Source organism: Centruroides vittatus, unplaced genomic scaffold (assembly GCF_030686945.1).
Source record: "Centruroides vittatus isolate TY-2023 unplaced genomic scaffold, ASM3068694v2 scaffold_435, whole genome shotgun sequence".
Lineage (NCBI taxonomy): Eukaryota > Metazoa > Arthropoda > Arachnida > Scorpiones > Buthidae > Centruroides > Centruroides vittatus.
Window position 1 is genome coordinate 2,846,584 of NW_027122708.1, and position 12,804 is coordinate 2,859,387.

A 12,804-nucleotide genomic window follows, 5' to 3' on the forward strand; every position below is an offset into this window, starting at 1 on the left:
CCCTTCTCACCCTTTCCCTTGCCCGTCTTGCTATTTAATGAGTTCTTGGACGACAACTCCCGACCAATCAGAATTCTCCCTTTCCTCAGAAGCTTTCCAAAACGTCGGCTCTCCTCCCGACGAAACAGCTCACCGTAACATCCGCCACTTGTTTACATTTTTTCTAGTAAGCTAACATGTGGTAACACATTGCCGCACACACACAAGTCCCATAAACAGAGACGCTTCTCCTGTTGTCTTCCTGACTGTTTACAAACACAATGCCAGGTGGGACCAATTAACAAGTTTGTGTCGCTTTTACTCCTACTCTGTTAAAAGCGATCCTTTACAGGTGGTATTGTGACATTTGAAGTGTAACAAACATGAGCATGTGAGAATATTGTCCATAATATTAACAATTAAAAAAATAAAGTGCCGCAACCATGCTATCCTATTTTCATATCACTTGTCTTTTTTGTCCATATTCAGTAATGCCCAAAACTTATTTGCTTGTGAGGACATAGTATGTAAAATATGTGAAAATAAATGTGAAAAAATAAAAGTCTTATTTAACAACATTAAACAGGTAAATCTACAGAGGCTTGTTTTTGCTGAACAGGAAATGACATCACAATGTTTAATCTTGTTTCATAAGCTTTAAACATGAGGAATAATAACAGTAATAATAATAATAATAATCCTAATGATGTGGTAAAATAAGAAAGTTATACATTAAAAAAATACTAAACTAAAACTAAAACTCTGAAGGTTCAAACCTACATTGTTTAGGTCCAGTACCTAGGGTCTTATTCACTTGGCTATCATTGCTCTGGGATGTGGAACTTTCAAATACTTATGACCCCAACACTAAATTTTCATAGGCCCAATTTTTGGAAGCAATTGAGAAGTGGATTCTATTATTTGGACAAGGAGCTGTTTGTGCTTAAGGCTACATGCTCACCAAGTTTTGTTTTAATCGGAGACCCAAACGTCTGGCTGGCCCTCCCTTTGTTAGCAATAGCAATCATTTTTGAATAATTTTTTAATGAATAATTCTGAATAATACATTTGATCATAATGTTTAAACAGTATTTCACAGGTTCTGTTATGTCAAAAATTTTGTTTTGGTCTACTGAAAAATGATCAAAGCGTAAAAAAAGTCATCCCAAAAAATCCCCCAAAATTTCTGTCAGTCAATAAAAAATTCCCACTCTGGAAATGCCGGGCAGCATTGCACAAAATTGCCTTAGGTCCTTGACATCACTTCTTACGTTTCTGCCCAAACTTGCTGTTTGACGTCATGAAATTGCTAGGTGTGTGGTGTACGGGCCTCCCATTGTACGGAAGCTTGACATTTTGCTGTTTTTTCCAAAGTGTGATTTTTGATTCAATTTCATGCTAAATGTCAAAAAAGTGGACTGGGGTGTTATCGCCACTTTAATAAAAATATTTCCAAGTGGCAATTTTGGTGCTATGCAGTACAACCCTGCTTGTCACTCTACATATGCAAGCTAGATAAAAACCTTGAAACAAAAAAAAAAACAAGTGACTATCACTTGTTACCAGATTTAGATTGTATGGAAGATGCTCATAAATTTCCAATTTGAGATGTTTGAATAATGTATAAGTATGGATGTCAGCAAGTGATTGTGAATTATGTAATAAACATACTTCATATGTTAGTAGTTCAGAATTTCATATTGTAGCTTCTTCAGTGTTTCTACAATTTCAATACAATACAAATTCAATTTTGATGGGTGTCCTTTGGCCTAAATTCCATATATAAAAAAAATGCTTTTATGATCCTAAAAGACTGTAGCCAGGATTTTAGGACATATTCTTTGTCTATAGTGAATGTTTGAATTTTTCAGCTTTAACAAGTAGCTTAATTTTTTTTATAACAATTGTGTGAAGAAATAGTTTACAGTACTGCTAACATATTTTAATAAAGATATTTTTAAAAACTTTGGCTTAACTGGTTCTTATTTTCTGAATATGTAGTTTGTTAAATATATTGTCATTGTAAACTACTGACTATTTTCTGCTTTGATATGGACAATCAACATTTTACTGTTGGTCATAATATGACCAAAATAACTCTAATAGCATCAACACAATTGCTATTCATTTCTATTTGTAGGCACTCATCAACATTTTTGATAGCTGTCTGAAGCAAAGTTTCTTATAATGAGAGTGCTATGTAACAATTATATGAATAAAAAATATATATATAGTTAATTTGAAATAACTAAACAGCTTACACTTTCATCACTTTGTATAACCCGATGAAGATTACGACGCATAAACAAACAACCTAAAAATCTTTCTAATGGTGAATATGCAGACATTCTAGAATCAACCATAGTTCCACAAGGTAGTGATGGGTTTGGTAACGGACTTGGACTGCATAATAAATCATATGCTTTATGAGTAAGAAGTGTTGGAATGGCCGCTGCCCACGATCTTTGAGGAAGTACACGTGTTGCAGAAGTGGCTGGAGAAACACCTGAAAAAACAGACAATGTAAGAATAACATTTTCTTTTATAATATTAAAAAAAAAAAAAAAAATGTGAAATGAGAAAATGAAAAATAAAGTTTCATTTTATTATCTAATTGATATCTGTTAATTAATATGCATCATTTATAATAATACATATAACTACAATGAAATAAAAGTTAATAGAGACTTTAAGATAATAAATAAAAATAGTTCTGATTCAAAATCCTGATGGGCTCAAAATATAACAAATCAAATCCTGATTCACAAAAATTTGACAAATTACAAAAACAAAAAAATGTCAAAAATCACATAACTAAATGTCCATTTGTCTAATGATATCAGATCACTATATTTAAAATTTAAAAATAAAGAAAATATTTTATTACTTTTATAATCATCACATAATAGTTGTAGTACTTGTTTTGGTAGTCCGTGTTAGAATTAGTTCTACAATAAGTGATTACATTCAAATCACATTTTATTATAATATAATATTACAGAGTATGTAAAAGCATTAATAAAATTACTAAAATTGAAAGCACATTTAATAGAATTCCACAAATAATGATCATACACAATAAATAATGATCTTTCACAATATTAAAACTCTTTTTATTAACACAAAATATATAAAAGCAAGCACTTTCAGTGTGTGTTACAGTCTTTCTCAGCAAATTATTTATAATGGAACGTCTAACATTAGAATATTAAACAAGAAATTCAAAGAGAAGATAAGTTTAAAAACTTTTTAATGTACGTAAATTCTTATTTGTCTTTTCCTTTTTCAATTCCGTAATGGGTTGAATGAAATGGAACACAAATTGACATGAAACAAGTTTTTCGACATCGGAATAAGTTTTAAAACTACTTGTTTTTCTTTGCAAAATTAGTTGCATATAATAAAATATGGAGACTTTCAACTAATTTTTAATAATTTATTTTTACATATTTATAATAAAATACAATAGAAAAAATTTCTTTCAAAATTTTAATTGTGTCTAGGAAACACCAGAACTAAGACAATATCAGGATTTCAATTGTTTGAGCTTTGATCACATTAGGATTTCAACTGGATTCTACTATAAATATGATTTTAAAAAATCACTTCAATTGACATGAAGAATCTTTATTATTTCATTAAAAAAATCTATAAAATCTATGAAAATTATACAGCAGAGTATCGATTATCTGACTCAATTGGGGACTGGGGTTGGTTGGATAACTGAAAAAACGGATAACCGAAAAGTATAAAAAAATAAATTATTAGTATACCGCTATTAACCTACTTTGCGTTGAATTTTCATCAATGTTAAGCCTAGCAAAATTTTTTAAAAAATAATAATCGTCGCTATTGTATTGTTAAAAATTATTTCTTTATTCTGCACAAAATAAATACAAAAATAAAGAAAAATAGAAAATTAAGCCTGGTTTAAATGCTGGCCTCCATTTCATGGTCGAGCCAGTGTTGCCAGCTAAAACATGCAAAAATTTAACAAAAATAATAATAAAGTAGCCAAGACATAGCCAAATATTGTAGCAGCCCATCACTAGCAGACATTTGAATTTGCCGACTAGAATGCAATTGGTTAACCGATGTGACGGTTGATCGGGGGTCGGATAATCGATGCTCTACTGTATATACTTTCTCTTTATCACATTTTTCAATCTTCTAATCTTTACTTAAATAAAAATTTAATATACATATTAAATAAACAAATAATTGAATTTTGTATACAATTTTGAAAAATTTATTATAAAAAAAAACTTTTAGATGATTTTCAAACATGATGCAAGGATGACATAAATGCAAAAAATTAGAACTAAAGAGAAATGAAAAGCAATAAATTCAAACAGAAACATTAATATCTTCAATGTGATAATTTGAAGAACATATTTCAGTTTTATAAACTAAATAAAAATAAACAATAATCTTAAAAAGCATATTGTTGCACAAAAATAGTCAAAAATATTTTTTTTTAAATCTCATACTATTATTGTGTTATTTGCCAGTTTAAGTAACAAGATTAGAAGAGGTATACATAAATCACCAAAAAAAAAAAAAAAAAACCAGAACAAATTAACACCAACAAAAGTTTAATAATATACAGTAAGACCGTGCTTAACGCTACCTCGATTAACACTAATTCGATATAATGTGGTCTGCTCAAAGCCTAAAAAAGCTCAAAATTTACACTGATTCAAATTATTGCAGCATTTCAATTGATTATTCCCAAACACAAACCAATCAGCAAAAGGTGGCAATTCATTGTAGTGCTGTACTTTCCTTAAATCTGTTTGTTTGGTGCAATTTTGGAAAAAATGTAACATCATGGATGCCATAGGAAATATCGACTTCACTTGGAATCAACTGATAAATGCATGAATGAAGTATGGAAGAAGTTATGGCTGATGGTATCCAAGAATTCTCAATGAAAAGAGCCTATCGCTGTATCATTAGGTTGACCAAATTGTCAACCTAATCAATACAGCAGGACTAAGAGATGTAGACGAGCAGGATATTAAGGAGTTACTGCAGGTTTCTGGTGAGAGCCTTACCAATGACCTTCAAGAACTGGCAGAACAAAGAATTTGTGTAGAACTGGAAAACAGAGATTCTGAAAACAAAGAACTCAAAGAATTTCTCTGCAGATTTCCTTAGTAAACATTTGGTAATGATAACCGAAATCGTTGATCAAATTGTAGTAAATACTACGGTTTTCTCTATCTTCAAAATCAAAAATTAAGTTGGATAAATACTGTTCAATGCATGCAAAATGTTTTACCTGGTGGTTTATGATCTATTGTACTTCCAGCTTGTGGGCTATGTAATGCAGGATGGCTACTGCTACCAGGACTTTGAGCAGTTCCTAATGAACGAGGAGAAGGTCTTGGCATAGAAGGACTGCCAGGCCATGTTCCTGTAGCAGGTGATGACATTGATAAATTACCAGTAGATCCACCAGGTGCAGGAAATGGCGATCCACTATCGTGACCTAATATCAAAAAATTATTGAACTCATTAACATAAAAATCTACAGCACTTCTTTTTAAAATTTTCTTTATTAAAATTATGATAAAATTTGTATATCAGAAAATGACCAAAATAATTTTCTGTATTAATAAAGAATCAAAAGCAAACAAAAAATATTCATACATTCTTATTCTATTAGTATCTTTTAAAGACAAAATGAACATTTCTTCCATTAAATTAATGCAAGTAGTCTAGAATAAATGATCCAGAAAATGTAAACAAAATACAGGTAACTCTCAGTATTCACGAGGATTAGGTTTCTGTGGATCAAGCCAATGTGGCTGAATTAAAGCATGTTGATGACTTGAGAATATTTAAACTTTTGCAGATGATTCAATAAGCAAATAATAACAACTAATGTTTATTTTATTTATATGTTAAATGACATTAGTCTTATATTTTATTTCAAGATGATTGTGGAGGAGTGACAAGAGTTTGGAAAAACTGAGTTAATATTTCACTTGATGGATTTTTTGTTCACGTCTTTCATGATTTCAGCATACAAGATCAAGGCTGTTTCCAAAGCTCGCTTAAACTTGAGATTGCACTTAGGAATAGGGTATGACTCTAGGCAACATTCTACATCAACAGTGTAGTATATTTCTGAAAGCTTGTAAGCCATCATTGGATGTTTTAGCAGTTTTTCCTGTTCATCATCTTCCTCTTCACTATTATGTAAATTTTCTATAACTATCCTCATTTGTGGGTCTCTTGATACAGCAGGTTATCAACATTTTCTGTTTACATTCCACAAATTCCTTACTGATTATCAGCTTTGCCATCTTTTATATTATTATATTGGATTATTATTATTATTGTTGTTTGGAACTACAGTCAAACCTGTTTTTATGCGCTCTTTTTATCTGCGATTTTTATTTGTGCGATTTTTTTAATGCGAATTTTTAATTTGTGCGGTATAGTTGGCGACTAGTCTCGTGCCGATTCGTCATGTCTTACGTTGACTTATTATAGCTAAATAAACTTATTATAGCATAAATGCACTTATTATAGTAATATTATTGCATGAATATGCGAAAAATGAAATAATTTACTTTTTAAGTCAGCAAAACACCACCTGGACAAAAATATGTAAAACAGACGATAGACCAGACGATGCAGTCAAGTGCTGACATCTGTTGTCAATAAATTCTATTTCGTACGGTTTTCAGTTATTTTCTATGTGAGACTTTTTTTATGCGGTCCCTGTTAACCGCATAAAAAAAATATATTTTAATTGTGTCGCGAAAACTATTATTTACAGCCATTCGTGAAGTTTCGTGAGATTTTTTTTAATGCGTTTTTTTTAATGCGGTCCCTATCCCCCGCATAAAAACAGGTTTGACTGTATATATTTACTGCATATACTCTACATAACTGTGACAAACTTTGTCTTGTCCAATTTAGCAGAAGACATTACTGCTATAATGTAGTGACTTCAGTTTGGTAGTATTGGTAGTATGGAAATGATTGTACTTTGGTTATGTCAAATAATGTATAAATTGGAGATAACAGAAAGTATATTTCTTACAAATACTGTACTGCTGTGGAAATATGCAAATGTTTCATGACTAGTTGTGTCAGAACTTTTCAATCATGTATATTGCAAATACTCAAAATCATGAATACCAAATACTGAAAGTTACCTGTAGATATATTTTTGAATGGTATATATTTACAGGATCTGTACAGGTAATTCCATCTGTGATTCCTTGACATTCTCTGACCAATTATGACATTGTTCCCTGACCTATTAAGGTCTCTACATTTTCCCTTTCCGTTATGTAATATTCAGCCAAGTCTATTTAAGCTCATTTTGCACACAATTATATAAATTTTTGCTAAAAAATACTTTATTCACTTACAAAAACTGAAAAACTTCACATAAAATCAATTACATAATTAGCTATATCATTTCTAAATCATATAAAAAAATTTCACAATTTTATTTAAATTAATTCAAAAATTTTTTTATTTAAATAAGGAAAATACTTACATCATGTCGTAAAATTAAACTTTCTTAAAGTGAAGAGGTAACAAATTCAAAATAATTTAAACAAAATAAATCACACACTTCATGAGAAGGCAAAATTGCTTATTGTGTGCTATTTTTGGTCCAGCAAAAACCCATTTAAGGTCATTACCATTCTTCCCATCTTCCCCAAAACTTATAATGGGAGCGGTGGAGTTTTGGCAAGAAAGCAGGTCATTGTCAATGGAGTTTTTGAATATCCAATTTTAACTCTATGGCAATATTATGGTATACATCCAAAATTCCGTGAGCCATCTGAAGATGAAAATTTGCATTATCATAGAGAGAAGACATATCATAGGTCATCAATTCGTCAAAATTAGCAGGATTATCTCCACATAATGTATGTGGCCAGCAGCAAAGAATACAATAAATGAAAATACACGAATTGCACGAAGTCTGCCACAAGGTCAAAAATATCATTAAGCCGATCAACAGTTCTTTGGCTCCCTCCACAGAATCAACTGACTGAAAAGGGTTAATTAGATGTCATGCAGGTAAAAAAAATCATAAGCAGACACAATCGTAATCATTTAAGGCATGAATCCATTTGTGTTATTAGAGGAAGGATAAGATGTAAACAAATAAAATCTTTGCGGTTATCACATTCCAAGTCAATATCTATCAGTACAGGTGACAGTGCACTCAAAGTATTTGCATCAGAGTTAATGCACTTGGTTTTCTTAAGAATACCTCAGGGAGGGATGAGAAGTTCTCTATACAATCTGCATTGTTCGGCATTAGTCATTTCGGGCTTTTCTGATTCCTTTTAAATTTTTCTTTCCAATGATATACATTTCTTACATTTCTGTTCATATTTCCTTTGCAATTTGTTCAACATTATGAAAATTTTCTTCAACTCAGACACTTACTGGCTTATAACTTTACTTATTTTATTTTATTGATTAATATTGCTAAATAATATTGTAGATCCTATCATTCTGTACAAATCAATACCAAATTTCAATGTCCTATCTCTTTGCAATCCAAAGTTATGTACTGCCCAAATGCTGTGCTGCATTGCTATTTTCAGTGTTCATGCTAAACCCCAAACCCCCCCTCACAGCGCACACCTCCACTACCACAATTTTAAGTATGAGCATAAACCCGCTATCCAACAAAATTTTAATCATTAGATTATCATTTATAGTTTACAAGACATAAGTACAACAAATCTTGCCATTCTTTTGGTCACTCCAGTTTTCATAGACCCCTTTATACAAACCCAAATTTAAAGACATATTCAGGTCAAAAACAAGCAAGAGCAACAGACAGATTCTGTGGTATTTGTGGATTCCCTGACTTTCCTTGCTAAAAATCTTATTTCCTGACTTTCCACCTCTGATCAGACCATGGATTTAGTAGAATGTTTTAAATCATTTTATTGTCAGTAAATATAAATTTATAAATATGTCACTGTAATGTTAAAAAAAAGTAATAGTTTGTTTTTAAATATGATAAATTGATTAAAATAAGTTTTGCAACTTGAACACAAACTATATGGTGTATTTTCTCGGACACATGGCAAATTTCATCACTAAGTTTTCTTCAGTTGATACGTGTATTAAGTTTTGTACACGTTTCGGGCTGTTGACGCCCCTCTTCAGCCAACTTTAATTCACAGATTTTGCAAACATAAAATTGTTTTAAAACCTCTCTGTACATTAATTAATTTTTATCATCTAGTCGATCTTTTCTCATCGAGGCCAGAGATTCTGTTGTACAAACGAATTCTTATTGGTTTTGTTGCGTATGACTATTCATTTACATAGTGATGTGGTAGATGGGCCACCTCGTGGCAATCTTCTGTTTATAGGCAAAACCAATAAGAATTCGTTTGTACAACAGAATCTCTGGCCTCGATGAGAAAAGATCGACTAGATGATAAAAATTAATTAATGTACAGAGAGGTTTTAAAACAATTTTATGTTTGCAAAATCTGTGAATTAAAGTTGGCTGAAGAGGGGCGTCAACAGCCCGAAACGTGTACAAAACTTAATACACGTATCAACTGAAGAAAACTTAGTGATGAAATTTGCCATGTGTCCGAGAAAATACACCATATAGTTTGTGTTCAAGTTGCAGAATAAGCACCGGCACGGTTTCATAAACACTAAAATAAGTTTATCATAATTGAATATTGCTAATATTATGAAATGAATTTGCAATTTTGTATCTTTTTTCATAATCAGCTTAATATTGTTTAAGATTTCATTTTCACTTTATGCTTTATCCCTGTTTGCTTCTACATTAAAATGAATGAATACTTTTTAAAACTAATGCTGGATAGGTTTGTTAAATAATGTAAGCATGATGAACAAATAATATTTTATAATATTTTTTTCCAATGCATTCTTATTAACTTTTTATATGTCAATATGTTAAGTAAACAAAAAAATCTCAAAACATATTCACAGCAAGAAAGAAAAATTTGCATTCTAATATTTTCTCTGTTAAATGCAATGATCTAATTTGATTTGATTAAGAAATAGGGTGCCACATCTCTAATTGAATGATGGTTAATGGATGCTGCACAACATATAACCAAGATACTTCTATTCTTTGTGCCATACAATAGTTTTTGATAAAATTGCCTATAAAATAAGTTTTTTGATAATTATGTCTACTTAGACAAATTTTCACAATGCTGTACATTTTGCTACATAGAAAACAAAAAAGTCATTTTGAAAGGCCTTAATAACTAGTGATATGAGGGTATTTCAGATTTTTAGAAGGGGTTTTCGGGACAAGGAATAATTTCCAATAAACATCTATAGGAGCATTTTTATTCTATTTAGTAACTTTCTCCAGCTGCAAGAGCTTCCATTCATTTTGAAGTGTATCTATTGGGGTATTCATGGAAAGGATCTTTGCTATGCTCACAATTTCTAAACAGCTATATTTTGAATTTTTTCTTTTGTTTCAGAAAGTGGAGGCTTTCTGAAACTAAAAGAAAAACTGTTTAAGGAACATTGCTGATGCAAGTGCTGATAGCAAGATCTTCTTGAGAAGGTGTTTGCATGCTGAAATCAAGTATCTTCTCTTGTAGCCCATTTAAGGCATTCTAAATGTGCAGACTGAGAACAATTTCTACGAGGAGCAACAAATTTCTGTACTCAAAAATTTAAACAAGTTACAATGTTCTTTCTTTAGTATCACTAAATCAGGACACATATATATTTAGTTTGCAGTTAAGATAAACTGCCCCTTCCTATCAAATCATGATATCACATCATCAGTGTATATTTGTATATTTATTGAGGTGTCAGGCTAATGACAATGATTAAGAAAAATTTCTCGTTGTTGGGATTTCAGTGGATATAAGATGTATTTGCTGTGCTGATCATTTTTACTCCTAAGTTTTTGGTATGTATAAAATAAAAACATATATTTTGGGAGGGAGCAATTTACTGGTACAAAAATATTAGAAGGCTATGTCCCTTCTGTCCTCTACAGATCAATGCTTGCAAATCAAATCAAGAATATCTTATACATATTCATAGCAATATGCACTTACGTACAAGATATGATACTATTTCTATAAATGCCACAGCACAAATGGCAGCAGTGAAAATGTAAGTGCTTCCAAGCATGACATACTATGATTTGTTTTCTTCTATTTCAATAATGCACGTTTCAATACATATTCTCATACTGAGTGTGAGCTTAATTGTCGAGAGACAAATAGCAACAAAAAGTAGCCTACTATTTGAAAATAGGAAGGAAATTGTAACTGGAAATAGAAAAGTAGCAAATAATTGAGAGTAATCCACTCACAGTCCTGTTTATATAATATATACAATTTTTTAACATTATTACTTTTTAATAACTGTTACCTTGTGAGCTCATGAAACTAGCTGCAGGTGATTGCATGGGCACCTGAGATGCTGATGACGAAGAAGGAGAAGGTGCTGGTAAAAATGAAGGTGAAGGAACATGAAGAGGATTGATTGGAGAATTTGCTGCAAAGAGATTGCCAGGTGAAGGTGCTTGCATATGTAACATGGATGGAGATGGACTAACATGAGGTTGTTGAGACTGCGATCCCAAAGAAGGTGGAGATGCCAACGAAAAGGATGGATTTGGTGATGCACCATAACTCTAAAAATGATTTTTAAGTTAAAAGAAATACATATAAAGTTTTACAGAAAATTTTTTAAAATTATTATTATTATTATTACTTGGCTTAAAACTGACGTATGAGGAGAAGCTGGAGTATGTGGATTAGAACCTGATGGAGGAGTTAGTGGTAAATGAAACCTTAATCCTCCAGCAGATCCACCAGCTCCAACAGGTGTAGTGCCACCTTCTTGTCCTCTTTGAGCTGGAGATCCAGGTTTTAATTGACCAGAAGATGACAGAAAAGGATCCAGAGAATCCAATGGTGGAACAGGTGAAAGAGGATTATCATCATCTGACTGAGATCGGCGACGTAAATGACTTGCTGTATCATCTACAAATTTATTTAGGAATGCCTAAAGTAAAAATATTTTTAAAATATAGTTTATTGTTTGATTAGTTTAATTTAATTTAAATTAAATTAATTTAAATTTAAATTAAATGTAAGTTTTGAATTTTTAAGCAAACAATAATATAAAGTATTTTAAACTTCTTTAATGAATTTTTTACAAAAAGAATATATCAAAAAAGATTTCTATGTGAAATTTTTTTAAATACTCAACTAAGTTAACACTCAACAAATAAAAATTCTAAAACGTAATTGTTATTATTTCCTTAGAATCTACAGAAATATTGACAAATTTAGTTCTTTCAGTTTTATATATATAACTAAATTAATGTCCATCTGTCTGAGTATCACAAGAATTGCTGAATCAATTTCTTTGAAATTTTGTACATATACTAAGGATAGTCCTGAGAATATAGGCTACTTTTTATTTCCAAAATCATTCTATTTTATAAGCTTTGATAAAATTACGATATCATTTGCAAGAATAAATAGTTCACATTTGGTTCTTATCAGGTCTTTAGCATGAAAAGGAAGTTTTGCCCTGGAATCAGTAGATATGAAGTAAACCATGAAATTAAAATACGACAGACTAATGTTGTGGTCATTAATAGGTGAAAGTGGACATCAGACAAAAGTGAAAGCTGATAAAATTAAATTTGATTGGTCAGCTTGTTATTTGAGCAAAAACTATTCAGTACTGAACATAAGACAACAATTTTTACCTGTATAAAACTGTCCCTAGAATTTTTTTTGACATAAAATTGTTTTTGGTTGGATTATGTGGCATTGGATTTTT

At 30.9% G+C, this 12,804-nt stretch overlaps 2 protein-coding genes across 3 annotated transcripts in view; both read right to left on the reverse strand.

Moving 5' to 3' along the window:
* LOC136989101 (uncharacterized) overlaps nt 1-12,804 on the reverse strand; it is a 246,419-nt gene that overhangs the window by 213,826 nt on the left and 19,789 nt on the right. The window lies entirely within an intron of this gene.
* The window catches only part of MED14 (mediator complex subunit 14), a 97,553-nt gene that overhangs the window by 10,369 nt on the left and 74,380 nt on the right, over nt 1-12,804 (reverse strand). For both annotated transcript variants that reach the window (XM_067287077.1, XM_067287076.1), the window contains exons 28-31: nt 11,722-12,015; nt 11,377-11,641; nt 5,264-5,473; nt 2,241-2,485 (exon numbers count right to left, since the gene is read on the reverse strand). In XM_067287077.1, coding sequence (XP_067143178.1) covers nt 2,241-2,485; nt 5,264-5,473; nt 11,377-11,641; nt 11,722-12,015 — 1,014 coding nt within the window. The remainder of the gene's footprint in view (nt 1-2,240; nt 2,486-5,263; nt 5,474-11,376; nt 11,642-11,721; nt 12,016-12,804) is intronic.